This window comes from Drosophila grimshawi, unplaced genomic scaffold (genome assembly GCF_018153295.1).
Source record: "Drosophila grimshawi isolate 15287-2541.00 unplaced genomic scaffold, ASM1815329v1 contig_44, whole genome shotgun sequence".
In the NCBI taxonomy this organism is placed as follows: Eukaryota; Metazoa; Arthropoda; class Insecta; order Diptera; family Drosophilidae; genus Drosophila; species Drosophila grimshawi.
In genome coordinates, this window is record NW_025063240.1 from 11,611,340 (window position 1) to 11,635,891 (window position 24,552).

General features: G+C 42.8%; 4 protein-coding genes across 5 annotated transcripts; 3 read left to right on the forward strand and 1 right to left on the reverse strand.

Annotated features, from left to right (window-relative positions):
* The first annotated feature begins 37 nt into the window (after positions 1 to 37).
* LOC6556500 (pupal cuticle protein Edg-78E) lies at positions 38 to 938 on the forward strand. Its single transcript, XM_001984493.2, has 2 exons — positions 38 to 190; positions 295 to 938. Exons 1-2 carry the CDS (start codon positions 179 to 181, stop codon positions 700 to 702), a joined length of 420 nt encoding a protein of 139 aa, XP_001984529.2. The 5' UTR covers positions 38 to 178; the 3' UTR covers positions 703 to 938.
* A 1,510-nt stretch (positions 939 to 2,448) lies between these two features.
* On the forward strand, positions 2,449 to 9,374 carry LOC6556435. Its single transcript, XM_032741102.2, has 10 exons — positions 2,449 to 2,631; positions 3,326 to 3,526; positions 3,614 to 4,474; positions 4,540 to 4,665; positions 5,075 to 6,103; positions 6,542 to 7,522; positions 7,581 to 8,593; positions 8,666 to 8,768; positions 8,832 to 8,998; positions 9,139 to 9,374. The coding sequence occupies exons 1-10, from the start codon at positions 2,577 to 2,579 to the stop codon at positions 9,250 to 9,252; spliced, it is 4,650 nt and encodes a 1,549-aa protein (XP_032596993.2). The 5' UTR covers positions 2,449 to 2,576; the 3' UTR covers positions 9,253 to 9,374.
* Positions 9,375 to 10,931: 1,557 nt separating this feature from the next.
* On the forward strand, positions 10,932 to 13,357 carry LOC6556478 (protein henna). Its single transcript, XM_001984491.3, has 5 exons — positions 10,932 to 11,038; positions 11,768 to 12,440; positions 12,499 to 12,761; positions 12,824 to 13,053; positions 13,125 to 13,357. The coding sequence occupies exons 1-5, from the start codon at positions 11,009 to 11,011 to the stop codon at positions 13,285 to 13,287; spliced, it is 1,359 nt and encodes a 452-aa protein (XP_001984527.1). The 5' UTR covers positions 10,932 to 11,008; the 3' UTR covers positions 13,288 to 13,357.
* Positions 13,358 to 14,230: 873 nt separating this feature from the next.
* Positions 14,231 to 20,698, reverse strand: LOC6556849 (circadian locomoter output cycles protein kaput). 2 transcript variants are annotated; one of them, XM_001984490.3, is made up of 7 exons: positions 20,583 to 20,698; positions 18,143 to 18,291; positions 17,897 to 18,078; positions 17,614 to 17,830; positions 17,206 to 17,553; positions 16,546 to 17,144; positions 14,231 to 16,446 (listed from the first exon to the last, which is right to left on the reverse strand). In XM_001984490.3, the coding sequence occupies exons 1-7, from the start codon at positions 20,618 to 20,620 to the stop codon at positions 14,863 to 14,865; spliced, it is 3,117 nt and encodes a 1,038-aa protein (XP_001984526.2). In that variant the 5' UTR covers positions 20,621 to 20,698; the 3' UTR covers positions 14,231 to 14,862. The 2 variants fall into 2 exon arrangements, with proteins under 2 accessions (XP_001984526.2, XP_032597824.2); XM_032741933.2 differs by having other exon boundaries at positions 18,143 to 18,303.
* Positions 20,699 to 24,552: the final 3,854 nt, after the last annotated feature.

The following is a 24,552-nucleotide window of genomic DNA, read 5'->3' on the forward strand; positions in this document are numbered from 1 at the left end:
TTTTTCTCATCTATAAAGTTGGTAACACATGCTCGACCAGCTGGCAGTTGGGTCTCAAACTTTAAACCTTACACAGCTCGCGACGAGATCGAATTCGAAGACGAATATCCGAACCTAACGAATCAAATCATAGTTATTCACAAGTTAATAGTTACATGCGTGTCGTATCTCGATAAATATGCGAAATATTGTAAGCTTCATTTGACCTTGTGATAATGTTGCGACCCAAATCGTTTCCAGTTTACTGATCAGCTCCTTTCTCGTTTCTCGTTTCTCCGTTTCGTTTCAATGCAGTTGCGTATATTGTTTTGCCTGATGCTGTTGTGGAGCCAACTGGACGCGAGGCTAGTGCGGATTCGACGCATTCGTCGCCTGGTTGGCGACAGTGAACGGGATGCACAGATAACGGATTACCAAGTGTCGCCACTGGACGAGGAGGGCGTTTTTAAGTTTGCCTTCAAGACAAGCAATGGCATCGATGTCCAAGCAGCTGGCAGTGCTCTGGAAACCATTGGCATCTTCAGCTATACCTCGCCGGAGGGTGTGCCCATCGAGACACGATACATAGCCGATGAGTTGGGCTTCCATGTGGTGGGCAAACATCTGCCACAACCCCCACCCACACCCAGTTACATCCTGCGCTCCCTGGAATACATACGCACCCACAACGAGGATGGCACTTTAAAGCAACATGTGCTGTGAACACATTCGAATCAAGTGCTCCAGAAGAAGGCTGATATACATACTTATGTCGCTAGTTTGTCATAACTTGCTCTTGGAATTAGCTGCGCTTATAACTTATGTCATCCACAAAAAAAGAAATCAAAATCATATTCCATGGCACCTGCTAGTAGACGTTGTCAAATATTTATGTTGACAGCATTAAGAACTTTAGAATAATTTATATTTACAACATACAACTGTCATTTACGTCTAAAAATAGCTACAATTTACGTAGAAAATACCAAATGTATATACGATTGTTTTTTGGGTGGATAATGACTCAAATAAATTAAGTATTGTTATTACTTCAACGGCTGTAAAAATATCAATCTGATAATCAAATGGCGTCTGTGCTTGGCTCGCCTCTCATGAATATTTATGCTGAGCTGAATGCGAATCAAATGATATTGTGTTTAGAATGGTTTTGTGATTCTTTCCGGTTGTCATCCTATTCAAATTCTAATGCTATATACATATGTTAATTCAATAACTCGATAAATGCGTGAGTTTTCGAGAGTGACTAAACTATGTTCAATACTTGTTCACTGGGCTTAGTCTAACTAATTGATTAAGTCATTTTGATATATTTTCTCGCAAGCAATAACTGACGATAAGTTTTGTAAATTATTTGAATATTTATCTGAATTAGCGGCTTTTTAGGCTTCCAAAACCCATTTATTGGGCTTCCCCATCAAAAATTTGATGACTGCTTTGAAAAGAATATTTGAACATGTATTTTTAGGAACTTATCTTCAAATCCCATGGGATCTTTGCTAAGTTTACATGCAAGCAGATAAATGGACCATATTGCCCCGGCTGCTGGGGCAGAGAAAGAAAGATATCGAATACGACTAGGAAGCTTGCAACAGTAGTCAGTCAGTGTATATTTATTGGAAATCCTTTAAGCAATTAGCTAATGATTGCTTAGCTGAGTATTAATTGCATTTGATGATTTGGTTCTGCTTCCAAGTTCAATGTATGCCACTTTGACACGGTCCTTGGCACTGGGCCACAGTGAAAACTCATCAATTTCTCAGGCAACCGGAATGATCATTCCAAATGCTGATGATCATATTTAGTGATGTTGATGATGTTCACGTAGGCAACTTAAAAATAGGCAGCCGCTGCTCGGTTCTCCCAATTTCCCTACGGCGACTGCGGCAGCGACTGCGACACTTGTGCTCGACTCTCGCGCTAATTTGCTTTATGATAGACATGAAAGATCAGCATAAATATATCTTTTGGAGACAAATTTCTTTTTCCCTTCACGATCAGTCGGGCGATGCTCAACCGCCTCAGTCTTGCCTTGGCGCTCGTCGGGAACGGTTCGTTTGCCTTTCTCCAAATCCTGCAAAAATAGTTCTTAAGTGGACCACTTAAAAATCCTTAGCATGGATCATCAAGTCCACACTACTTAAATATATATGACAATTTCCAATACGTTCGGATCTGCTGACATTTGTCTCATTGATTAATAGTTTTTAAGTTTTGCATGCGGTTAATGTTAATAGTGTGGAGTTCTTTTATACTTTTATCGCGTTGACAAATGTGAAAAGAATAGTTTTTTTCTACAAAAATATACATAGAAATATATATGCAGATGAAGTGCTGTGCTGTGTGTGTTTTGTGCTATTTATAATGCCGCCTTAATCTTAATGGATTTTTATTCCATCTACCTATATACTAAATTTATATTTTCAGCCTGCTCTCGCCTTCAAAGATGTTTCTGAAATCTGAAATTAATTAATGGCTTGTTATTTTTAAAAGAAACGAAAAAAAAATAAGAAGAAATTGTAAAGGTGTGAAGGAAATAGTTCAGATTGAATACTATTTAGATTATTAAAGGCATCAAAATGTTGCCAGCACATCTTGTCTTATGTGTGCTGGGCTGCATTACATTTTCTGGAGGTAAGTGGGCGTCAGAAAGTCTATCTGTGATTGGGAAATAGGGAATATATTTCATATACAAGAGATTTGACAGCTAACATAAGACAGAGCACCATTTGTAAAGTTTGAGGTACGAAAGTTCACAGCTCTTCAGCAGGAAGCAATAAATAATTTTGGTATATTTAGAATTATTATACTGCCCAAAGCTTGTAACCTTTTCTAATGGGCCATAAACATATCCACATCTGCCATAAAAACCATTTGCTATCACATCTAATGTACAAAATGAGTAAGTTGTAGATATGTGCAGTTTTTATGACATCGTTTTCTTTATATGTACATGCATATATACGTTGTATTCGATGTATCTAGGTTGATATGGATGATTCATTGGCAGTTTGTCTCAGTGACACATCTTTAGCATTATGACTGCCCCCCCTTGCCCAATGCTGTCCTACAAATAGTACATTTAAATGCCGGCCGGAATTTACAAACGATTAACATAAATAAAGCTCGTAAATTTGGGAAGACACAAAAATATCTATGACAATTAAAATTGCCTTGGCAAAACTTAAAGAGAAACAAAAACTATGCGTAGATCTTTACAAAAAAATGCTAGAGACAACAAATACAGAGTATTTAGAGGAAATTGATTGATGATGATTAATATTAGGATTATTATTATTATGGAGATTAAAGCATGAACATTTTGCAGTAACACATGCGGTCTATGAGGATTGTAAGACTCCCCCGCCTGTGGATCATGCCAGAGCTGAGCTGTTCGAGAGCGAGAACATTAATACTGCCACCTACAGCTGTTCAGCTGGTTATGCGATGAAAGGCGACAACAAGCTGATCTGCAATGTGGAAACCGAGGAATGGCAGGGTGAACCACCTGCCTGTATTAAGAGCAAGGGTAAGAGCTACAGTAAAGATAACTCGGTTCTTGATTTACTTGGTAATTAATATGCCTATATTTATGTATATATATATTATTCCATAGTTAGCTCCAATCAGGCCGAACGCAAAAAAAATATGATGGCCATTCCCGAGGAGCCGAATGTGCCCAAGCAGCTGGTTCAGCAGCTCGACTTGAGCTGCATTCAGGCGATGGTTGAGGCGCCCGAGATTAGCCATGGCATAGTCGCTAAATACGAACGACGTCGTCGCGGCAACAGGATCTTCCTGGCTGCCTACTACGCCTGCGTTGACAACTATGACTTGGAGCGGGCGGAGGTGAATGCGCTCTACTGCAGCGTCAATCAGTGGGTGGGTGAGTTGCCCACCTGCCTGTCACGCGGCGAGTATCCCTATGACGAGGACGAAGAAGACGATGAAGACTATGATTACGCAGCGAATTCGAATAGTGCAGCTGAGGAAATGGATGGCGAGTCGGAACTAGATGAGAGTGGAGATCCTGTTGCGCTCCCACCACCGCCGCCACCCGTCGGGAAGGAGGAGCAAGTGGATGAAGTGAGACACGTCGACGAACAGTCTGAGCACAAAGCAGATATTCCTCCAGTTGATGAACCCGAATGGGAGCCAGAATTAAGTCGACCTGATACGGAACCAGAAATTGTGGTGCACGTCATCGAGCAGGAACCGGAACCGGAACCGGAGCCGAAGTTGGAACCAGAGCCACAGCCGGATCAAGGTCCTGTCACCGACATCAACAACATCGTTGTGGCTCCCACTCAGGATCCCTACTCGCCACGAGTGCTGGACGAGAATTGCGGCAAGGACCGCGGTGGCTGCGCCCACAAATGCGAGCGTCTGCTGTACCCCGGCGAAAATGAGCCCCGCCTCAAGTGCAGCTGCAACGAGGGCTACACACTCGATCTCCAGGACTATGCCAGATGTGATGGTAAGTCCACGCAACAATTGAAATCGTAAATTAAAAACTCCAAATGATGCCTGACCCTAATGCAGATATTGATGAGTGCCAGGAGTCGAATGGTGGCTGCTCTCAAATCTGCAACAATCTGCCCGGCAGCTTCGAGTGCGCCTGCGAAAATGGATATCAGATCGATCCAACCACTGGCACCACCTGTATGGGTAAGTATAAAAGAGCAGATTTTCAATTTTTTATAATGTTTTGACCTTTCAAATAATATGACCTTTTTACTTGTTTTATATAAAAACATATCGAGAGCGAGAAAGAGTGTGTGAAAGAGAGAGAGAGAGAGAGATAGAGAGAGAGAGAGAGAGACAGAGACAGAGGGGGAGAGAGAGAGAGAGAGAGGGAGAGAGAGACAGAGAGAGTTGCTTGAATTTATTTTTCTTATGAACAAAAAGACTTTTATAGCTAGCACTATAAAAAGTGGTTAAGTGTTCAAGAATTCCACTTAACTTTTACTATTTATTTTGTCTAAAAAGCATTTGTTTATGAACTGTCAGTTGTACATATTGTTAATGAGTATCATCCAAGATTTATTTTAAGACAAAATTATTATGCATGTTGCAGATATTGATGAGTGCGCTGATCCGGAATTGTCCGCCAAGTGCGGGCATGGATGTGAGAATACGCCCGGCTCCTTTCTTTGTGTGAAACTTTCGAACACCAAGCAGGAAGCGGATGAGGTGGAGGAGGAGGAGGAGCAGGATAATGAAATTGATCCAACGCCAGTCGCTCAGCCAGAAGAAGTGCCGCCCACGGCCGTCGAAGTGGATGTGGAGCCAGCTGTGGAACCCACCGTTGTGCAGCCCAGCTGCAATGCGGGCTTTGTGCTCTCGCCGGAGGGCGACAAGTGCCAGGACATCAATGAGTGCGAAATCGTTGTAGAGGACAATGAGAATGCTGACCATGTGCCGCATCGTGTTTGTCAGCAAAAGTGCAGGAATACGATCGGCTCGTATATTTGCAGCTGCCACGAGGGATTCCATCTGCTGGATGATCAGAGCAGCTGTGCTTCGGATGCCTGTGACGATCTGGACAATCCACAGCTGAATCGCACTCGTTGCGCTCACCAGTGCAAGAATCTCGCTGGTGGTGGCTACGAGTGCATCTGCCCGGATGGATACAGGCTGGGCGTGGATCTGCACAGCTGCGAGGTGCTGGAGACTGTGTGCAGTCGGGAGCTGGGACACGAGCGCTGTCGCCCCGGCAGCTGTGTGGACAGTGAGGATGGCAGCACGTTCAGCTGCCTGTGCCCCAAGGGCTACACCAGCGAGGTGTTCAGCTGCCAGGATGTGGATGAGTGCGCCATGGGCACCCACAAATGCAGTCACGATTGCTTCAACATTGATGGCGGCTATCAGTGCCTCTGTCCACGTGGCATGTCGTTGCAGGAACAAGACGGACACACCTGCGTCTCTCCCGATCCTTGTGCAGTCAATAACAATGGCTGCGAGCAGCTCTGCCTGAGTGCGGAAGGCGGTGCTTGCACCTGTGGAAAGGGTTATTTGCTCAGCTCGGATGGGAAGAGCTGCACCGATGTGGATGAGTGTGCGGTGTCGAATGGTGGCTGCCAGCAGCTCTGTCGCAATCTGCCAGGTGCGTATGAGTGTCTCTGTGCGCCCGGCTACGAGCTGCTCGACCTGGATGGCCTCAGTGGCTACTGCTTCGATATCGATGAGTGTGCCAGTAATACGCATAGCTGTGAGCCTCCCATGCGCTGTGAGAATCTCAATGGCTCCTACACCTGCCTGTGCGAGCCGGGCTTTGCTCTAGGCGTGTCAGCATCACCATCATCACAATCTTCATCTTCACCATCATCATCATCATTGTCATCTTCATTTGCTTGCTTGGACATTGATGAGTGTTCGCTGTCGAATGCGAACTGCTCGCAATTCTGCTTAAATCAGCCAGGTGGCTTCCAATGCGCCTGTGCGGATGGCTTTCAGCTGGCGTCGGATGGCTTCAGCTGCCTGGACATTGATGAGTGTGCTCGGGATTTTGGTAATTGCAGCAGCATTTGCATTAATCTTTTAGGTTCACATACTTGCGCCTGTGACAGGGGCTACGAGCTGACCGACGATGGACACAGCTGCCAGGATGTGGATGAGTGCGATGGCCTCCTTTCCGGCGGTTGTACGCACGAGTGCATCAACCAGCCGGGCAGCTATGAGTGCGGCTGTCCCTTGGGCTATCTGCTGCAGGAGGATGAGCGCAGCTGTCGCCCAGCTCTGGTTGGCTGCCCGCCAGGCACAGAGAAAACGGAAAAGGGCTGTGAGCCCATCGAATGCAAGCTGGGAATGTTGCTCGGAGCCGATGGCAGTTGTGTGGACATCGATGAGTGCAGGGTGAACAATGGTGGTTGCTCCCATCAGTGCAGGAATTCGCAAGGATCCTACAAGTGCGAATGTCAATCAGGTTACACACTGGCTGCCAACTCACGCGACTGCGAGGATGTGGATGAGTGCGAGGAGAACAATGGTGGCTGTGAGGAGAGCTGCATCAATCTGCCCGGTAGCTTCAAGTGCGAGTGTGCGGAAGGCAAGAGTTTGTCCTTTGACGAACGCAGCTGCTATACGCTGCCAAAGATTAAGCCTAGAGTATCAGTGAAACTACCAGCTCCAGTGGCTCCAATTCCAGCCTCAGCGCCAATTGATCCCGTTTGGCGAAATCGTCCCGTTGCTCCCCTTGGGCCAGTGCGTCCCGTTGCTCCCGTTGGGCCAATGCGTCCCGTTGCGCCTGTGATGCCAGTTCGACCAATGGCAACTCTTCGTCCGGTTACCTATCCAAATCAGGTTGCCGCAACCCTGCCCGGCATTGAGGTGAGAGATCAGTGTCCGCGCTTCCAGGCGCCGGCAAATGGCCAGGCACACTGCAACCGATATCGCCACAAGCGCAACTTCTTCTACAACATACGCTGCAATGTGCGCTGCAATCCTGGCTATCAGTTGATCGGCCCCCATATCCGTAGCTGCGGCGTCTCCGGTAACTGGGAGGGACAGTCCAATCAGTGTGTGCGTAAGTAATCAGAACTTAGTTCCATTTCTTCGCCTTCTCCCTAATGCTTCTCTTGCAGCCATTTCCCAGCAACGTCCTTTCAGACCGGGTGCAGCGCGATTTGCGCCAGCTTCGCTTGCATGCCCTGCCCTCCCGGCGCCGCGCAATGGCGTCATCAGTCCCGCCAGCTGTACTCGGGGTGCCTCCAGTTTTGGCTCCTCCTGTCATTTGCAGTGCAACATGGGTTTTGTGCCCGTCGCCGGCCTAATGACTTCCTGCATGAATGGCTGGTCTTTGGGCAGCGTCCTGGAGTGCAAACCTTTTGCCGCGAACATGTTCTTCAATCAAATGAGCCCTCGCCTGCGGGCACCCTGGCAACAGCAACAACAGCAGCCATTTGGCCGCCAGTCGTCCGCCTCTATTCAGCAGGTGCGCAGACAGCCACTTCAAGTCCAAAGAGTTGCCTCGACTGCATACATCAAGTGCCCGGAAAATGTTGTCATTCTGCTGAAGCCACACCAGAGCAGGGCTCATGTCATCCTTCAAAGACCTCAGACAAATGTGGACTATCGTCATGTGAACGCGTTCCCAGCATGGGCCAAACAACTGCAGGGTCATCTGCCCCTGGGCAACCACAAGATCTTCTTCAGAGCTCACGATCCGGTGTCGCAGCAGACAGTTGGCTGCGAGACCATCATCACCATCAAGCCAGCACTTCCCCAAAGTTCTCTACCCTCTTTTCCCGTTTTTAGACCAGCTGCAATGCCAGCCTATAGATCCGCTCCACTCCCAGAGTTTAGACCTGCCAGACTTTTCGATTTTGCTGCAAAACCCTCAGCCCGTCTCATCGATGCATCACCACTGATGAGACGTTCCGAGAGCCTGATTGCTGAGAGACCCGTGGAGAACACAATCGAAGAGACTTCACCTTCTAGGCATTCAGAGAGTACACGCATTGATCTGGGCTCATCCACATCGAGCTATTGTCCGCCCTCCTTCGAGGTAACCTTGAAAGAGAATCAAAATCTGCGCTCCGTCATCTGGGAAGAGCCACGCTTTGAGGGCAAACTTCTAAAGATCTACAAGTCGTCAGTAAGTCATATTTAAAGAGCATTTCTTGACGAACTTTAAGTTTACATATAAATTTGTTTCCTTTGTTCACAGTTCCCTGGCGCTCTGTTCGGTCAGGGTGATCATGATGTGAAGTACGAGGCCACCACCACAGATGGTGTCACTCTGCGTTGCAACTTCCAGATCCATGTCAAGGGTAAGTTGACATCGAACACAGCCCAACCCCCGAATATCTGAAATGTGCATTCCGCCCACACAGCCGCCTCATCCACACCCCCGCCCAAACGCGTCGATATTAGTTACCCGGAGTTCTCCTCTGCCCCCGCTGCACTGATGCTGCCAACGCATAGCAATCTCCTTGATGGCCACGGTTCATATGTGATTTGTCCCGGCAAGGAGCCGGTTAAAGTGACCGACGGCCAATCCGTAAGTTACGCCTCAATCCCACTTTAATTCAAAGTAGCTTACCCAAATCACATTTATATTAATCGCTTGAATACTAATTACATTTGTATTTAATCTATACATATAACTGCAAATGTATCTGTATCTGTATCTGTATCTAGGTCAACCTGCCCGTGGGCTGCACTCTGAAGAACGTGCGTCCACAAACGAAATCACCAACGCAACCGAAACGTGGTCTTCTCACCTCGCTCTGGCGTCAATTTAATCCTTTTTAATTACTCATTTATTACGTATGCCAAATTGTAAAACTATATGAATTTTTGATACATTTATTTTGTGTACTATTTTTGGATATCTTTTGTGAATAATTTAAATAAATATTTTTATTATATGTAAATTCTGACCATTTTGTTGACATTGTTAATTGATTTATTTTTTCTACATATTTTGTTTGTTACAACTGCTTTGCAGCAAGCAGTTCATAAACTGCTTCTTTGCAAGTCTCACAGCTAATAACTGCTTGTCTAAGCATACAGACATGTGAATATGCTTTTAGCACAACTTTACTCCAATATACTGCTTGTCATCCATTTAAGGGCAAGACGTGCAAAAGACAATGCAGTCACGAACTGCTTCGTAGCAGAGTACAGCTGAGCAATCCTTGCAATGTAAGCAGTGCTCAAAGCAGCTGTTTCCCACTCGATTTTATTTTGTAGATTGACTTTGTTTACCATTCTAAGCAATATGGTGTAACAAAAATGGCTGTAACTCGACCAAATACTTACAGGTTTTCAAAGAGCATGATGTGTTAGAATCGCAAGGACCTACAAGAACACAAACACCTCAGTCAAATCCCCAGAAGACAATGCCAAACAGTTTTCCTTTAATCATCAAAGGTCCATATACTCTATAGCTACGTACAGCTATCAATATTTTATAGCTACTTCTGATACACAATGATAACGTAATTAATTTCAGCATTAAAGCTTAAATAATACTTTAGCAGAATTAACCTTGTCATATAAAACAATACCTTATCCTAAGGTTGCTAATAAAACATGATTTGTGTTACGCAGCACAAAAATGTACCAGCGACTAAATAAAGTACATATTTGTTGCAACATTTGGTGCAGTTGCAAGAAGAGAATTGAGTACGCGTTCTACAAGACACGCTCCACACGTTCTCGTTTGTGGCGCCCACAAAAATCAGCTTCGCTGATTGCTTGAAAGCTGATTTTGCACATTTTGCACAGTTTTCGACGGTTGAGCTGGTCAACATTGCTGCTGTTTCATTTGTTGTCGTTGTGTGTTATTAGCTACTTGATAAGCAGAGCGACGCAAAAGCAAAATGCTGTGCCACTGTGCGCTGAAAATCTAAGACAGGTTGCTGAGTTAATCAAAACATTATTTTGATAGCTGTGTTTAGCAGTAGTGTCCAGTTTTGGAAAGCTCTAAAACGTTAAATGCCGCCTTTAAAAACTTTATTTACCACCAATAATTGCCCAGAAATGCCGTTGAACTCGTTTGGCTACAACCTGTCAGTTGAATTTTGATTTTTTTCCAAGTCATTTTAATGTAATTATTTTTTCTACGAAATTCGCAAAAACAAATTCCGACTATCCAACAGCCGAATATAAAAGACCACAAGCAGCGCGTGCTATTGATAACGCAAAAAATAGAAGTCCAATATGATCGGGGCATAGACACATCATCATTAGGCCGACTGTAATACACGGACGCCAGCCAGCTGATAACCCCTGAGTTCGCTATACAAGTATGTATTACAATGTGGATGCTGTTCTCAGATCATTGGCCGCGCCCCGATCTCCGTTTCCCGATCACCCGAGTCACGTACTCGGTTCTGGTGTTGATTTGATATTATTGTTATTATTGTCTCAAAGATTAGCTGTGAGCGAAGTCTATAAAAGCCTCTGAAGAACTAAAAATCCAAATCAGTCTTAAAGCTCGTATTGTGAAGTGTGTTTGCATCGTGTTATTTTTTGTTAAGAATCATCCGTGTGACGTTCAAAAATGTATCAGCGGCAAGTTTCCTTTGATAAGGTTGGTTCACAACGTAATTCCTGTTGATGTCTATATAAATATTTACTATACGTAATAAAACAAATAATTACAACCGATTAAGAAAGATCAAAATATTTTGAATGTATTACAAATAATCATAAAATTAAATCGATGAATTATTAATATTTAAATGAATCAACAACATTTTGAAATTAATAATGCAAAGGAGCTAATTAAAATCGTCAAGTTTTAATTAATTATGGAAACGTATTAAAAATGCTATTACTTTGAATACAAATATGCAAAGGGGGACATGAAGATTAACTAAAAAATCGTTTTGCTGTACGCAATTCTAATTTGTTGTTTTTGAGAGAAGCCTTAAGTAAACCTTGGTGATTGGTTGACAAACCAAGTTCTAGGTTAGATTCACAGCTTTGACCCTGCAATCGAGCATTGCGGTTAGTTGGAAACCTCAACACTAAGGTAAATCTTGGACAAATTATGACCTTTGTAAGCTGATCTGTCAGGGGTAGAATATAATAACCCATGACGTTGATATCTGTTTACAATGTCAAGCTGGACAAATACAGCTTTTAGCACTCGCCTAAATAGAACAGTAGCTGATTGACTGGTGGAAAGCTTAGATCTACTGATCCCTATCTGATAGCAATTGTCTGATTATTGCTCATTATTACTGCATTTGATAAGCGCTCCTACAAATTATGTACTTTCATTATTATTTAATAAAATATTTGTTTTCGCGATAAGCCGACTCGCATCGAGGACTCGGCGTATATTGCGGAGGGGGTGGACATGCAGGAGGCTCGCAACACCTACCTGCTGTTCTCGCCCAAGGACTCTTCGCTAGCCAGTGGCGCCTTAGCCAATACCCTGGCCATATTCAAGAAGCACGACATCAATCTGGTGCACATCGAATCGCGCTCCTCGCTGCGTGTGCCTGGCTACGAGTTTTTCGTGGAATGCGATGGCAAATCCGGGGCTCTGGGCAAGGCCATTGAGGATATGAAGGGGGAGTGTAGCTACTTCAATATCATCTCTCGCGATTACAAGGATAATGCGACGGCAGTGCCTTGGTTCCCGCGTCGTATACGCGATCTGGATCGTTTCGCCAATCAGATTTTGAGCTACGGCGCCGAACTAGACTCGGATCATCCCGGCTTCACAGATCCCGAGTATCGCAAGCGTCGCAAGTACTTCGCAGACATTGCATATACCTATAAGCATGGCGAGCAGCTACCGCATGTGGACTACACCAAGGAGGAGATCGAGACCTGGGGCATCATGTTTCGCAATCTGACCAAACTCTACAAGACACATGCTTGCAGGGAATACAATCACGTCTTCCCACTGCTCGTGGACAACTGTGGCTTTCGCGAGGATAACATACCACAGCTCGAAGATGTTTCCAACTTCCTAAGAGGTAAGTGACGAAAATAATTACTCTGAAAAATGTATATTAAAAATATTTTGATTGGTAGATTGTACTGGCTTCACTCTTCGTCCGGTTGCTGGTCTGCTCAGTTCTCGCGATTTCTTGGCTGGGCTCGCGTTCCGCGTCTTCCACTCCACCCAGTACATTCGGCATCCCAGCAAGCCGATGTACACACCGGAACCAGATGTCTGCCACGAGCTGATGGGGCATGTGCCACTGTTTGCAGATCCGGCATTTGCCCAGTTCAGTCAAGAGATTGGCTTGGCCTCTCTGGGCGCACCCGATGATTACATTGAGAAGCTGTCCACGGTACGTTAATCCACTCTTATCAGACTGGCAACCTTTTGATATGCCTGAATTCCATCCTGAAGATCTTCTGGTTCACCGTGGAGTATGGCATGTGCCGTCAGGAAGGTGAGCTGAAGGCCTTTGGCGCCGGTTTGCTCTCATCCTATGGCGAGTTGGAGTACTGTTTGACGGACAAGCCGCAACTGAAGGACTTTGAGCCGGAAATCACTGGCGTTACCAAGTACCCCATCACCCAGTTCCAGCCGCTTTACTATGTTGCCGATAGTTTTGAGAGTGCTAAAGAAAAGACTATGTGAGTGGTAGATCTAGATGATTTCTTTAAGTGGTTTATTTAATTGGTTTTCTTCTTTGCCATCCTTATAGTAAATTCGCCAACTCTATACCACGTCCGTTTGGAGTTCGTTACAATGCCTACACACAGAGCATTGAAGTGCTCGACTCGAAGCCGCAAATCTCGAATCTGATGAACAACATCAACAGCGAGTTTCAGATACTCCAGAATGCGGTTGCCAAGCTGCGCGTTTAATTCCCTTACTATTTTAGCTTAAGAAATGTTTTATATTTTTTATGAATTGAATAATATGATATGATATTGATATATTCTTCGTAAATGAGTCTTTTGAATTTACACTTTTATTACAACTTGCTGTACATTTTTTCTAATTTACACACATCTTCAAGAACAATACATACATACATACATACATATATACATAAACAATCCTAATTGAGTTTAGTTACATTCGTATAGGTATGTACAGTTCTTTCCTTATAGCTATGCTTACATTTAGTTTGAGTTGAAAGCGATTTGATAAATAATTTAGAATGCGTATTAAGTTTTTAGCATTTGGCTACTCATCGGCTTGTATTGAGTGAATGTTTATCTGAGTTTGAATGTTATTCAGTTACATATTCATTCTATAATTGTGGAGGAAAGTAGCCAGTCCGATAATACACTTGAAATATACAAAGAGAAAATCAGAAAAATCAGATAGAATTTAATTTAATAATCACATACAGTGCCGCTCAACTAAATACGTTCAAGAAATCACGTTTGCATTTTGTGTTACATCTCAGCTTCTATTGCACTTCAATTTGTTTACTTTCCTTACACAAATTACAAATAATATATTATATTTTTTGATTATAATAGATAATGCATAAATTCACACATAACAGATCTTCGAGTGAGCTTCAAAGGTCTAAACGAATGTCAAAGAGTAATTCAATTTTTGTATATACAATTTGAATAGTCGAAAAAATTCTGCTATAATAAAAAAAAATAACGTCGAAATTTGAATATATTCATAGCAAATCATTCAGTTGCAATCTCAACCTGAGTTTTGAAATATGTACTACTTTGTTGAACTAATCACATACAAATATATATATATATATATATATATATACTTAGATTGCACAACAGATGATTTAACTTACATATTAAACTAATTGTTTGACTCAAAAAATCGAAGCGCAGTCTTCAAAATAATATATTTCAATCGTAGTATATATGTACAAGTGATATGATAAAATCTATTGATTATTTATGCATATTTACATTTATATTTTAGTTGCTTTTAGGATTTGTCTGAGACACATAAAAATTCATATCTACATGTTAATTAAACTAAATTGTATCTATTAATATAATTGATAGCTTGGTTCGTTAATATACATGTCAGAGATCCTTATTGGTGCCTTATGGCACTTACTGGATAATGGTAACTAATGGAAACTTTGGGCTGTTCTTATTATCTATCAATAACTAACTACACCTAACATAATTTTGAGAACTTATCAAATTGACAAACATGAAAGATATCTTACAGTTATGATGGGTTACGGTTAGTTAAGGATTAGAACAATACGCAGTCTGTTGAGATCTACAACTAGTTGTGGGTATTGTGTATGTTCAATACAGAGAGAGACAGCCTGATGTCCTGATACTTATGATTAGTCCTTGCCTAATACACAACAAATGGATTGGATAATCGGCTGCCTGTTTTATGACTATCACTAAGCATACAACTATCAGTATAACTATGTTTAAGGAATTCAGATATCAAGTTATATGCCACGACCCCGTGCTGGCCATATGTTATTGGCTGCCGTTGGCCGTGTGCGACGAATCGAACAGATTCTGCGATTGCTCCTGCGACATTTGATATGGCAATATCTCCAGATCGTTGGGCAGCTGACTTTGGTTCTGATTGCCGCTTAGAGATTGAAATGGATTCGAGCCGAAATAGCTGTTCGATTGATGCTGGTGCGATTGTTGCAACAATTGCTGCTGTTGCTGATGTTGCTGCTGCTGTTGCAATACTTGCTGATTATGCTGCTGGTGCTGCTGTTGTTGTTGCTGTTGCTGTTGCTGCTGCTGTTGCTGTTGCTGCTGTTGATGCAGTTGACTCTTGGATGAGTGCATCATTTTGTTGTCCTCGCTGTGCGTCTCGCTGCCGTCGTCACTGATGCCCATGTGGAAGTTGAGCGAAGGACTCGACTCGGTGGTCATTTGCATGTAGGACAACAGCGAATCCTCATTTGTATTTTGTGGCGCATTCGAGATGTTGTTGTTGTTGTTGTTGTGGTTGCTGCTGCTATTGCCCGTGGTATTGTTGTTGTTATTATTGTTGCTTGCAAGCGGTTGCAGGGGCGATAGATTGAGAAATGCATCAATATCCTCCATATCCTCACGCGACAACATGTTGCTCTGCGACTGCTGCTGTTGCTGCAATTGCAGCTGCATTTGTTGCTGTTGCAGCTGCTGCTGCTGCAGCTGTTGAAATTGTTGCTGTTGCAGCTGCTGCTGTTGCAGCTGACTCTGCTGTTGCTGATGCTGTTGCATATGATGATTGTGCTGCTGCTGATTGTGCAGATTCTGCTGCTGTTGCATCAACATCTGCTGATCCTGCTGATTCAGCATCTGCTCCGAGTTCAACGCAAAACCATATTGATTGAATTGCGGCTCCACAGCGTTGCTGCCACTGAAATGGAAGCTGCGTTGCACATTGATGCCACTAGCACTGCCAACGGCAGCTGCCGTTGCTGAAGCCACATTGCCGGCAGCAATTCCCATTGGCATCACGGGCTGCAGATACGTGTAGCGTGCCAGCAACAGTTGCTCGGAGACGATGCGCAGCTCTTCCTGCTGCTGGATGATCAGTTTCTGCAGTTGGTCATGCTTGCGCTGCAGCTGATCCTGCATCTGGCTCTGCGTCGACGTCATCACAACGGTGCCCGGCAGCAGTTCCGATTGCGATTGGACCGTCATCGGCATGGGCAACGCCACCGATACCGGCACTGGCACTGGCACTGGCAACGGCAACGGGGACAACACGGGTGCCACTGGAAATGGCGCCATCACCGGTTGCATGGGTATCGCTGTCAGATATTGTGGCGGCTCCAGGAAACTGGGTGCCACTATCTGCGGGCTGGCCAAAGGGTAATTGGACTGTGGAAATGAACAGGGATTGCTGGTAACAATCTGCGACGGTGTCAGTGGCAACACTGGCACCATCTTTGACTGCAACTGTTGCTGTTGCAACTGCTGATGACTGAGATGTTGTAGTTGGTGTTGTTGATGTTGTTGCTGTTGCTGCTGTTGCTGCTGCTGCTGGTGATGCTGCTGTTGGTGCTTGCCAATGCGTTCACGTCCATGATGCGTGCGGGAGCGTTGACTTTGCTAAGGAAATGAGAAAAGGAAAAGATGTTAGATTGAATATATATTTAGAAGAGCTTCTTGCCACAGCTATTTGCTACCCTCTCAGCTCTCATAACTCACCGAACTGACGTGCGTCATGAGGGACTGCCTGCTGGTAACTGACTCGGCCGACATCGATGTGGAATCCGAGTCATTGGCTCGACTCGGATAGAAATAACACTTGCGCTTGGCCTTCGGCGAGATGCCCGTTGAGCTGATGTTGCCGTAGCTGGAGGCGGGCCTTGAAGTCTTCAACGGATTGACGGGGCCAGAGTGACTGGCCGTAGCCGCTGGCCCCGCCGACCACATGGGTGAGGCATCTACAGCATCTGTTGCTGTGGCATCTACCTCATTGCTTAGATTCTCAAGCGTGGTGTTGAGCAGCGTGCTGTCCAGATTCGGATGGGTCAGCTCAAAGTCACGCAACGTTGCGGTGGCCGAGGCGCATTTGCTGCTGCCATTTGAATTTGAGGTGGGCGCTTTGTTCGCCTTCTTGCGGTCCTTTTTGTTTTGCTTGAGGACCTCCGCATAGCTGACCACCTTGTGCGTGCAGACGACATAGTCAGGCTTGGAGTTGCACTGATGATAGTTGACATAGTAGTCCGTCTGCAGCCAAATCCATTGTTGGCCCTTAGTTAGGAAGCGATAAAAGCATAACTTGCCCTCACCCGTCTGACGCACTGGAAGATGAGAGAAGCGTGGATTAAAGTTACGCTTTTCGCAGTGTCACATCTTACATACATTCCTCGTGGCATGCCACAATGCTGTCCAGGTCATCGAAGTGATAATAATCATAGCCCGAGGTGCCCAGCACCTCAAACGGCATGTATCCAATGATGGGCGGCGCTCGATGATCCAGAAAGAGAAATTTCCACTCCATGCTGTGCTTCGAGATGAACTCATTGCTGGTGGGATCGATGATGCTCATCTCGCGTATCAGTTGCGGCGTCTGTATCCGACCCGTGCCCACAAAAACTAGACTCTTGTCCACCTCCACATTGGGATTCTGCTGGAAGATTCGAGGCAGCGTCGGTGAGTTGCTACTCTGACTATCCGAACTGGAGCCCGTATTCAGATTGGCATCGTTACCTATCGGATCAGAAAACAGAATAAGAACCAATGCTGGAATGCTACTGATCGACTACCTACGAAAGTAACCCACAAACTTGATCAGCTCGTAGGCATTTTTCTCCACTTTCTCGATTCCACCTCGTTTCAGATGCGCGTAGAAGGTGATCTGATTGCTGGCATTGATGTCCGTCTGGCGAGCTTCGATGAGAGGCGTGGGATTCAGGAAAATATTGAGCAGAGCTTCGTGCTCCAAGTCATAAGCCAGATCATAGATACTCATGTTGTACAGTTCGTGCTGCAAGCGAAACAAACTCGTCTAAAGTAAATAATGCAATTTATTTTGGGTGGTCGCGCCACTTACCGGCAAATAGCCCAACTGGGCGGTAATACTTTCCGATGTGTAAAATATGGATCCCATACTGCTAAAGACCATCATGAAGCCATCCAGGGACTCCAGCATTAAGTGCGTAAACTCATCGTTAGTCAGAAATGTGGGCTTCCAGTCTTGTTGTATCTCAAACACCCTCGAACGATCCGTTGCCTCTGCGCACATATCACATCACATTACATAGGATGTTCTATATTTAAATGACAACTAAATATTTACCATTGTGGTTCTTTAGGAATGCTATTGTCGACTTGAGCACTGTTGACTTGTCCATTTTACGATTGGACGGGGTTATCAATGCGCTCAAATCATTCACAAGCGAATTGAATTGATCTCGACGCTTCTTCTCGCTCAGATTTCGGGATTTTCTGCAAATAAGACTGCGCGGGTTACCAAAAACAAAAGCTTGTATAATTCTCAAATAGTAAGGTACAAAAGACAACAAAAAAAAGAAAAAACGTTAAGATTAGCTCAAGTAGAAAAAGGATTGCACAATGACTCACCCCATCCCCCCAAAAATAAACCTCCCCAACACACACTTATACACTTATACACTGACACACACTTATACACTTACACATACGCTTACGCACACGCACACGTTGAACAGCTGCTCACCTTTGGCTCACGTGTGTGCTGCGATTGATGCTTTGTCTGGCGTTTATTAGACAAATCCACCCACATGCTCTCAACACATACTGTGCGCTGCCTCATGCGTGTGAGCGTGTGTGTGTATGTGTGTGTGTTTGTGTGTGCCTATGTGGATGTGGCAGGCACAAGAACAGTGTCCTTTCTGTTGTCGCTTTGCATTTGTTGCGCTAGGACAAACAATTTTTGGGCTCTATTTATGCATTTGACATTTGCGTGTCAATAAAATGAATCCCAAAGAGAGAAAGAGACAGAGAGAGAGAGAGACAGAGAGAGAGAGAGAGACAGAGAGAGAGCTATAGCTCAGAGACAGAGACATTGCTAGATAGATACACTAAGCAGGAGTTGGGTGTGAGTTTAAATGTTTTCCTGCCTTTTGTCAGCTCCTGGAATCCAGTTTCGATTCAATGCAAAAGTAACTGCATAGACAATCCAAGGGAAACATTGTTTTTTTTTAGCTACTCCCCTAAATCTAAGTCAAGTTTATTCTTGTTACTTATCTATTCACTACTATATTAACAACTCCATTAGCAGTGCCTGCTTGATTTGCCTGTTAAAACGGTTTAAAAGGTTTTTAGAAACTCAGAATTAACTAAATATTGTTGTACATCATAAAGAATTATTTTGTTTATTGGATTAACTTTCTTCTTCTTCAATTTCCCTTCCGAAACTGTTGGAACATTTTTCGCATAGTCAAAACTAAGAAATATTATATTTTGTACTATATTAGATTTATTCTTTTTCATACTATATTTCACATTGAGATGCTACGTATAATTTATTTAGTTTATTAGAATAACTGAAAGTTAATTAAAATTAAGATATTTAATTAGACTATATTTGGCTGAAGGGTCTTACATGGTCAACTAGATCAAAGGAGTGGACTATAAAATGTTTTTGTTATTTTATTATATTTTATAACTTATTTATTGCGTACGTCTTATGAATTTCATAAACATTTATTTATTCATTAATCTATTTGTATTATTTCTCTTTCTCTCTTTCTCTTTCTCGCTATCCATGAGCATATTTTTATTTATCAGCACAAGATTATTATTGTCTTCGAGCAGTGCTCACTTTTTAATTAGGTCTCAAATACAACAATATTATGCAATATTCATATTTACTCTTCTCCTTCTATACTCAGCCTTCTGTATTTCAACTGGGTAATGAGAAGTTGCAATGTAATTAATCAATTTACTGCCAAATCCGAACTGAACTTTAAGTGTATCCATAACAATAATGTTATAATATTTAATTAGCATAGCTCAAGTTGTGCACCTCTCTCCACTCAATGATTGTGTGTCTCTCTCTCGCTCTCTCTCTCCCTCTCTCTCCCTCTCTCTATCTCTTGGTCAATCTATCTATCTATTTCTGCCTTTTCGCCCTCTTTTTCTGGATATTGAAATACTAATTTGATATTTTTATTGCAAGACACAAGCTCAGCGCTTTTACATATTATGCAATATCGAAGAACAGGCGAAAGCGAGGACTATAAATATATATTTATATATTTATACGCTGTGGCCAGTGTCCAAAAATCAAATCACACTCAAATTACAGTTAATTAAAGTACTGAATTCAATTTGAGTCGACATTGATTTGAGGTTTATATTACCTGAACAACCCGTCCACAAAATGTTGCCAACTGTAGAGTTTATTTGTATTTTTTTTTGGTCTGGAGTTGGTGGGAGGGGGGGGGGGGGGCTGTCACGGGGAAAGGTGGGTGGCAAGTCGATTATGACATATTTTGCTGACAGCTTTTCACTTGTATGCGTCATGGTCATGGCCATGTTCTTCAGCATTACTATCTATTTGAATACATTATACGCAACTGCCTACATATGTTTTTAATTTTATTTTTATTTATTTATTTTTTTTTTTCGTAGTCTGCACATCATAACTGTCAGTTGCAGTGCAACCCCGTCTATCTGTTGTTCTCTTACGTATTTTCCGTATTTAGATATTCGCTGCTGTTGTGTGTAGATAGATACTCTTTCTATATTCTCACCTTTTCGTGTCATCCTTATCGTCGCTCTCGTCGTCCATCTTCGTGTTTGTTTGATAATCCTCTTCCAAGTTGGCGATTTAACAAAAAAACAATTCCGAAAACCAAAAAAAAAAAAAAAAAAAGCACTGCAAAAAATATTTTAAGTTGGCAATTCGATGCTTACATATTTGTATTATTTATCGTTTTGGGCTTGCATTGAAATTGAATTGTTAACACTTTGGTTTTTTTTTCACTAGCATACACACAGCAGCTATTTCCAATCGTGCCACATTTTGTATTTATTTTTCAGCTGCTTGAAGAGAAATTTGTAGAGAATTATTGAATTTAATATTGTGCATTAATTTGTAGTTATTAAAGCAATATTTCTTGCATAAATAAATATATATTTTATGTATTTTTAGCTGCGACACGTTTCGCGTTACCGTCAGCAACAAGTGCAGTTGAGCTTCTGTCCTGCCTTTGCCTGACAATATGCTTAAGTCAAAACACACACACACACACACACACACACACATTACGGTACAGAATAGCTTTGTGCTGCTGGCAGCAGCAGCAGCAGCATCCTTTGCGAAGGAGTCGAACGCTGCTGCTGCTGCTGCAGTTATGTAATGCTTGTGGCACTCGATTGTGCTGCGCCTGCGCATGTGCCACACCACATGCCCCGTGGTGAATACGCTGTGCTTGAGCGCCAATCAGTGCAGGCGTCGCAGATGTTGCACTTTTGCAACCCCTAAAAAGTATGCTATGCTTAATGCCACCAAATGCGTCGGCGAATGCCATAACAACCTATTCCCAGTCGCTGCTGCTCCAACTCCCACTAGCTGTGTGTGTGTGCGTGTGTGTGTGTGAGCAGCTGCTAACCAATTGCCTGGCTGCGTTGCCTTTTTCCACGACGCCTATTTAAAGAGCAGACACACACACACTTAAATACACACATTGCATAATGTTTATCTGTGTGTGTGTATCTGTGTGTGTGTATGTGTTTGACTGACACTACATTTTGAGCAGTTGATTTTGAACTTGATCTTTTTTTTTATTAGTTGTTGTTGTTGTTGTTGTCATTTGAATGCGAACGTTTGCGGCAATTTAGCATATGGGTAAACAATCGTTTGCTTAATTGCCAATTGGAGGGCTTCGCGTGCAGCAATTTGTGGCAACTTGCCGCAACAAAACTTTCACTGTTGCCCCAAGAAGAAAATGTCAAAGAAATTGTTCTCGAATTTCTTATTGTTGCTGCTGAAAGCCTGGCAACTGCTTGCCACAGCAAAAGCAGTGGCTGTTGCAAAAGGTGCAAAATGTTGCTGCTGCGTTTACCCTTAATTAAAAGCGATTCATGCGACGGCTTTAAATTTGCAGCTCAAAAGCGGCTTAAAACGCACACAAAAATACAAACAAATATACATATATATATAGATATATGTATATATATATATAGATATTTGGGTATGTGTATTTGTAGCTGTTTAATTAATCCGTTTAGCCGCTTGTCCGGCAAACGGCAAGTGAAGCATTTAACGAGTCATAATTTCCCACATGTATTCCCACAGATACAAGTCCAAGCGACCATTCACATTTGAAATCAACATCAAAGCCAAAATGCCGACAGTTTTTCCCAGTCTCACAACCCCTGACGCCAAACAACCCAACCAGCTGTAAATGCTGCTCCTGGCCAAGTGTTGCTGGTTAACCCTAAGTAGCTGTTGTTGTTGCTATTGTTGTTAGTAGAAAGACAGGTTGGGGTTTTACCTTACAGACTGTTGTTGTGCCAGCTTTAAAAAGTAGCTGTTGATAATTGGCAACAAGTTATTTAATGGCTCGAATTGCAATTAGTGCGGTTTGCTGGATGCTGCGGAATTGCCAATAGCAAGAATAATAAGTCCAAGACGGAAGGAGTCAGGCAAAGCTTGCTTTTTACATCTTCCCTCCAAATCGACAGTTGCATAATAATCAATCATAACTGTATCCGAATGTAAACACTACAAATAGCTGCAAGAGCTTTTGACAAGTTATTTACCCCCGCCCCGGTCCCAACGGATTTTAAGCCCGAAGCAAACAACATATTTTCCAATGCACATTTGGCATTGATAAAAGTTGTTTTTTTTTTATTTGCAATGCGGAAGCAAATTACTCAAAAAGCCGGTTGCGAACAAGATCGTTGACTGACCTACTCATGCCAAAAAGCGCAAAGCTCTCTTCTGCCTTACGCTCTCTGCTCTCTCCTCTCTCGTGAGCTCAAATGTTCCCACACTCTCGCTCTCTTGCTCGCATGCCGTGGCAGCTAACGTCATTTGATTGCATTTCTAAAGCTTCGCTCAGTACGAAAATTATCGCATAGTTACGCTGCATGTGTGTGTGTGTGTCAATGTGTGTGTGTGTGTTTGTGTGTCAATGTGTGTGTGAGTGCTTGTGTCGGTGTTTGATTTCTTTGTCAGTGAACTTGAGCTTTTGCTGGCTGCGCTAATTGCATTGCGATTACAGCATAGCGCAAATGTATGCGTGTGTTTCTGTGCATGAACCGGTGTGTGTGTGTGTTTGTGTGTGTGCTGTGTGTGTTGTGTGTGATAATACCTAACACTTATACGCCCCCTTCAGCGCTCAGCTCTTCGCAACGTTTTCTTTGGCTACGTTCCGCCTTTTACACAGCTTTGCGAGACTTTTGTAATATTTTTTGTTTCACTTGCACTGCTGCACTTTTGCACTACTCACATATGCGCTCTCTCTTCCTCTCTCTCTCTCTCTCTCTCTATCTGTGTAAATCCCTTATTCTCTTGCGTTGTTGTCTATGCTCTCTTTGCCTGTTGTTGTTGTTGTTTTAAACTTGACTTAATTAAATTTTTCCTTTTTTTTCTGTTGTGGTTGTGCTTTATTTTTATATTCCGCCAATTGTCCGTCATTCATTGATTTATTTTATCTTTGTGTTTTTATTTTCATTTCCGCTTTCTTCGAATATTTGTTTGTTTGTCGGACATCAAATATCTTGAGAGATTTGGGCTTATTTTATTGTTGAACCCACTTAAATATAATGTTAATTTCAAGCACTGGCTGAGCTCAGGTCTAAAGATAATTTTTCCCTTCAAATCTTCTAACCTGTCCCACTCAAAGTAACTCGTATACATTAAATACAAATGCAACGATTTGTCTTGTTGCCATAAATAGTCGAGGCATGATGCACTTAAGCACCTCATCTCCCAAATGAACAGTCGATGGGGCACACAAAGCGGATGTCTGGCTACACACTGAAGTGTGTGCATTGCACATGCTCAGCGACAAACTTGCTCTTTAATTATTATTTTTGTTAAGTGGCAAACTTGGTAAATTTAATTTAATATTTGTTTGAAGCGCGCTTAGAATAGTTAAGAAAAAGAGAAAGAAGTATTTTTAAGTTAATCTTCATAGTTTATACAAATTTAAATCTTTAATTATCTGATAGCTGTTTGGCTTACACTTTTAAGTTGTCTATTCTAATTCACATAGTTATAGTTACTACCCTCAAATTCTAATATGTTTATAGATTCTTATATTATTGGGTTCTTCTAAAGTGTGTTCAATCAGTCAAAGTTGTGGAAAAGAGCAGACAAGAAGCTTTCCCTTTTTATGAATTCTTATTCAGCATTTGCTTTTGTTAGTCACTAATTAATTTCTCCCTTTTCACCTTTGTTTTAAAACTTAGCGATATCATTTAAATACTCTTTGCTGCTGCTATTTGGTTAGTTGCCTTGCTTATCTGACTAAATAATAACCCAATCTAGCGTTTCTTTTTTTATTTATTTTGTTTTTCTCATGTATTTGTGGCAAACAAAGATTTTGGCTAGCTAAATAGAATAACGCTCGCTTCAGGCATTTTTTTAAAAGTGAATTGCATTCACAAAATAATGTTAGCAGCGGTGTTTTGATAGTATTTGTCGGTCGCATGACATATTTGAGAGTTGGTTGAAAGACGTATTGCGGAGATTTTGAATTATCTTTGTAA

Coding starts and splice junctions, on each gene's coding strand:
- LOC6556435 (XM_032741102.2), top strand. CDS start 2,577: ATGTTGCCAGCACATCTTGTCTTATGTGTGCTGGGCTGCATTACATTT. Junction 2,632..3,325: donor CTGCATTACATTTTCTGGAG/GTAAGTGGGCGT, acceptor AACATTTTGCAG/TAACACATGCGGTCTATGAG. Junction 8,769..8,831: donor CTTCCAGATCCATGTCAAGG/GTAAGTTGACAT, acceptor CCGCCCACACAG/CCGCCTCATCCACACCCCCG.
- LOC6556478 (XM_001984491.3), top strand. CDS start 11,009: ATGTATCAGCGGCAAGTTTCCTTTGATAAG. Junction 12,441..12,498: donor TGTTTCCAACTTCCTAAGAG/GTAAGTGACGAA, acceptor TTTGATTGGTAG/ATTGTACTGGCTTCACTCTT. Junction 13,054..13,124: donor AGTGCTAAAGAAAAGACTAT/GTGAGTGGTAGA, acceptor CCATCCTTATAG/TAAATTCGCCAACTCTATAC.
- LOC6556849 (XM_032741933.2), bottom strand. CDS start 20,620: ATGGACGACGAGAGCGACGATAAGGATGACACGAAAAG. Junction 18,304..20,582: donor GATAAGGATGACACGAAAAG/GTGAGAATATAG, acceptor TAACCCGCGCAG/TCTTATTTGCAGAAAATCCC. Junction 17,831..17,896: donor CCCAGTTGGGCTATTTGCCG/GTAAGTGGCGCG, acceptor TTTCGCTTGCAG/CACGAACTGTACAACATGAG.